The sequence below is a fragment of the Etheostoma spectabile genome, chromosome 2 (assembly GCF_008692095.1).
Source record: "Etheostoma spectabile isolate EspeVRDwgs_2016 chromosome 2, UIUC_Espe_1.0, whole genome shotgun sequence".
Taxonomy (NCBI): domain Eukaryota; kingdom Metazoa; phylum Chordata; class Actinopteri; order Perciformes; family Percidae; genus Etheostoma; species Etheostoma spectabile.
Genome location: NC_045734.1, coordinates 14,272,293 through 14,275,303, shown reverse-complemented (window position 1 = coordinate 14,275,303; position 3,011 = coordinate 14,272,293). Strand labels below are relative to the sequence as shown.

General features: G+C 39.9%; 1 protein-coding gene across 7 annotated transcripts in view; it reads right to left on the bottom strand.

Annotated features, from left to right (window-relative positions):
- Window positions 1–3,011, bottom strand: part of pds5a (PDS5 cohesin associated factor A) — a 55,466-nt gene that overhangs the window by 8,383 nt on the left and 44,072 nt on the right. For all 7 annotated transcript variants that reach the window (XM_032537649.1, XM_032537658.1, XM_032537667.1 and 4 more), the window contains 5 exons: window positions 2,198–2,349; window positions 1,255–1,368; window positions 878–959; window positions 739–787; window positions 463–602 (listed from right to left, as the gene is read on the bottom strand). In XM_032537649.1, the coding sequence (XP_032393540.1) occupies window positions 463–602; window positions 739–787; window positions 878–959; window positions 1,255–1,368; window positions 2,198–2,349 (537 nt within the window). The remainder of the gene's footprint in view (window positions 1–462; window positions 603–738; window positions 788–877; window positions 960–1,254; window positions 1,369–2,197; window positions 2,350–3,011) is intronic.

The window sequence follows — 3,011 nt, the reverse complement described above, 5'->3', positions numbered from 1 at the left end:
TTGCCCCTCACCTTCTGCTCTGTGTGTTGCTGTTCTCAAAATCCCTTTGCTACAGTAACAAAATTCTCCTATCCCAGAATGCATCTGTGGTGTAGCCAGACCTTCCTCCACAGCGCTGTGAAGGAAGGTCTGGCAATGCGAGACTAGGTGTTTATTAATGCTGTACTAGTAGAAACTTTCTCCTTTTTTACAGCATGACATTTCCTGATACTAAAATATATAGTTGTCTTTTTTAAGTGACTGCACCTTGAAAATATAGAAAAAAACAATGATTTTTATTAACTGCCACAATGTCCTTTCTCTAAAGCATCACTTCTTCAGGGATTTTCAGTGATTTGTGACTGCTACATTGGAAATATAGGCTCAAAAACAAACTCTTTGTTAAAGATAAGGAAAGAGATTGAGACTTGCAGCCTGTCTGTGAGTGCGTGTGTATGCTAAATGGATGAGTGTTCTTCTCACCACACAGATCTCAGCCTGTTTGCAGGAGCAGGTCGGGCTGATGAGCATCTCCAGCTGAACTCTGAGCTTCTCGTCCTCACCCAGAACCTGGTTGAACTTCTTCATGAAGTCCTGGGCCTTTCCAGCATCTGGCAGATTCTCTGTGAATATACAGGAGAGTTTAATTAGGATGTCAGTCATGTTAAGTGAAATGGACCTTTACCATTATGAAGAAAGAAACAACAGAGTGCGGGGATTGAAAGTGTACTGTATACGTTTGTGTGGTTTCCAACTTACTGGCAATACTCATCAGCTTCCCAAACATGGCAGTGTTATTAGCCTCGGACTACCAGGAGAAAGAGAGAGAAATATGTCACATATATGTCTTGCATCAAAATACATGGAGGAGGTGGTTAGTTTTTGTGTGTCAACACACCACTGGCAGCTTGTGGAGGTCAAGTAGCTCTTTGACGAGGCTTCTGAGCATGTTCTGACACTTCCACATCTCATTCAGGGCCCTGAGAGCAAAGAATACACCAAAAGAGAGGAGAAACAGGTGAGAGTTGGCAAAACACAGGGGCTGATCAATATACTTCCTTGTGGTATGTACATACAAGTTTAAATGTTAGTGTTGTTGTTTTCATGTTGTTTGCAGATACAATGTTGGATTTGCTGGCCATTGTGCGGTTTTGTATTTTCTAAAGCTATTTTTATGTTTTAACATACATTAAAAAGATACAGGTCAGGATGTATGTGTACAATCCACCAATGTGTATTTTTTCTTAGTGGAGGCAATATTGCAGGTTTACTGACTTGACAGCGTTTGTGTCCAGGCAGGCATACAGGTAGTACAGACACTTCATCTTCTCCTCTGTGTCAAGACTGTGAGGGACCATGTACTGTGCGAAGATCTTCTCTACTAATAACCTGAAAAAGGAGGGGAGAGTTTCCGTGAATTGTGTGAAAACGTTGACAATGGAAACCCCCTAAAACAAAATTTTTTACTGTGCAGTAATACTTTTTGTATTAACAAAAATCTGTACAAATAGAACTGGTCTTAGCAGGACCACTCAGCATATTTTTCTATCGTCTCTTATAGTGAAAGACCAATTTTAGCGGCTGGCCAATTTATCGGGCCGATATTTGTGTTTTTACGCGCATTGCATCGGCTTGCTGCGTTTGGCGATAGTTTTCCCCCGGCGTTATTTACATTCCACAGGCAGCTCTGTGTTGCTGGAGACGCTGCAGTTCACGTGCAGATCATGCACTGCCCCTCCAGCACTAGCACCATGGCAGTCTTAAATGGGTACTTTTCAGGTTTATTGTTTTCTTAAATTATTTAAATGTGTTGACAAAAAAACATTTTGTGATGACCTGATTATATATGTCTTATAATATGTCAGCAAGCAATGCATCATCAAGGCTATGTTGTAAATGCTGATGAACGCCTTTGGCCCTTGCACAGCTAACCATATGCAGTGCACCCATCCATATGATGCACACACAATTTAGGTGGTATGAATGAAAGATGATTGCAAAACAAATCCAGTGTTAAAAGAGCAAAAGCAGTATTGGCTTAAAAAAAAAATCAGCCGCCAGTCGATCCCTAGTCTGTTAATCCCAAGTCTCAAAAAAGCAGGTTTCAAAAAAATGTACGTCAACCTACACTTAAGTAATGTTGACCATGGTTGAAATGTCCAACACAGCTGTGTTGTTTCTTTTCAACATTAAACTATTGCATAGTGCATATGCTCACTTGTCATCAATGCTGTTCTGATAGTAGATGTGCAGCAGTTTGTCTTTGATCCAGCTGATCTTCAGGGCAGACTCTTTCCCGGCCTCATGGTGCAGACAGTATTTCTTAAAAAGCTGAGCAAGGCCCATCATGGCCTCCTTACGCACACGCCACTATGGGGGGAGGGAGAAGAGGGAAGAAAAACCCATCAGGGAGGTAAGATTTCAATTAAGATGAGGACATTTTATTTATTTAATTTATTGTACAAGTATGAACATTTAACCTGGGAAATTCCTTACATTTGTGTGTCATAAGCAAATTAAAAATGTAGGACTTTGAATCAGGGCTCCAAAGTGCAACAAAAAATCTATAACGTGGGATTAAACTTTTTGATTGGTCGCAATCTGTGCCTGCGGGTGTGTTTCTGGTTGCAGTATTGGGTTTAGACAGAAGGCTGTGTGTTTCCAAATAAAATATCTGAACAACTTATGTGACTTTGATAATAAAGTCCATTGTTCGATTGTTGTGAAATATCTGCCACCACATTTATGGGTTCCTTGCATCACTGACTATTAACACCAACTCTTTATAAATAACCAATGTTATAATTCAGGTTCAGCAACAAATTAAGGCTGCAAAAAAGAACAAAATCCACAGATATGAATTTAAAAACAAATCCTTGAAGCACCTTGCTAGTTTTAATTGCATTATGCAACAGACAGCTTTGTCAAGGCAGTTTTGTCTGGAGCTTTTTACACTGATGGACCAGTGGCTGGTCCATTGTGCACACATGGTATTTAAAAAAAGAAACAAAAATTAAAACAAAATCACAAAC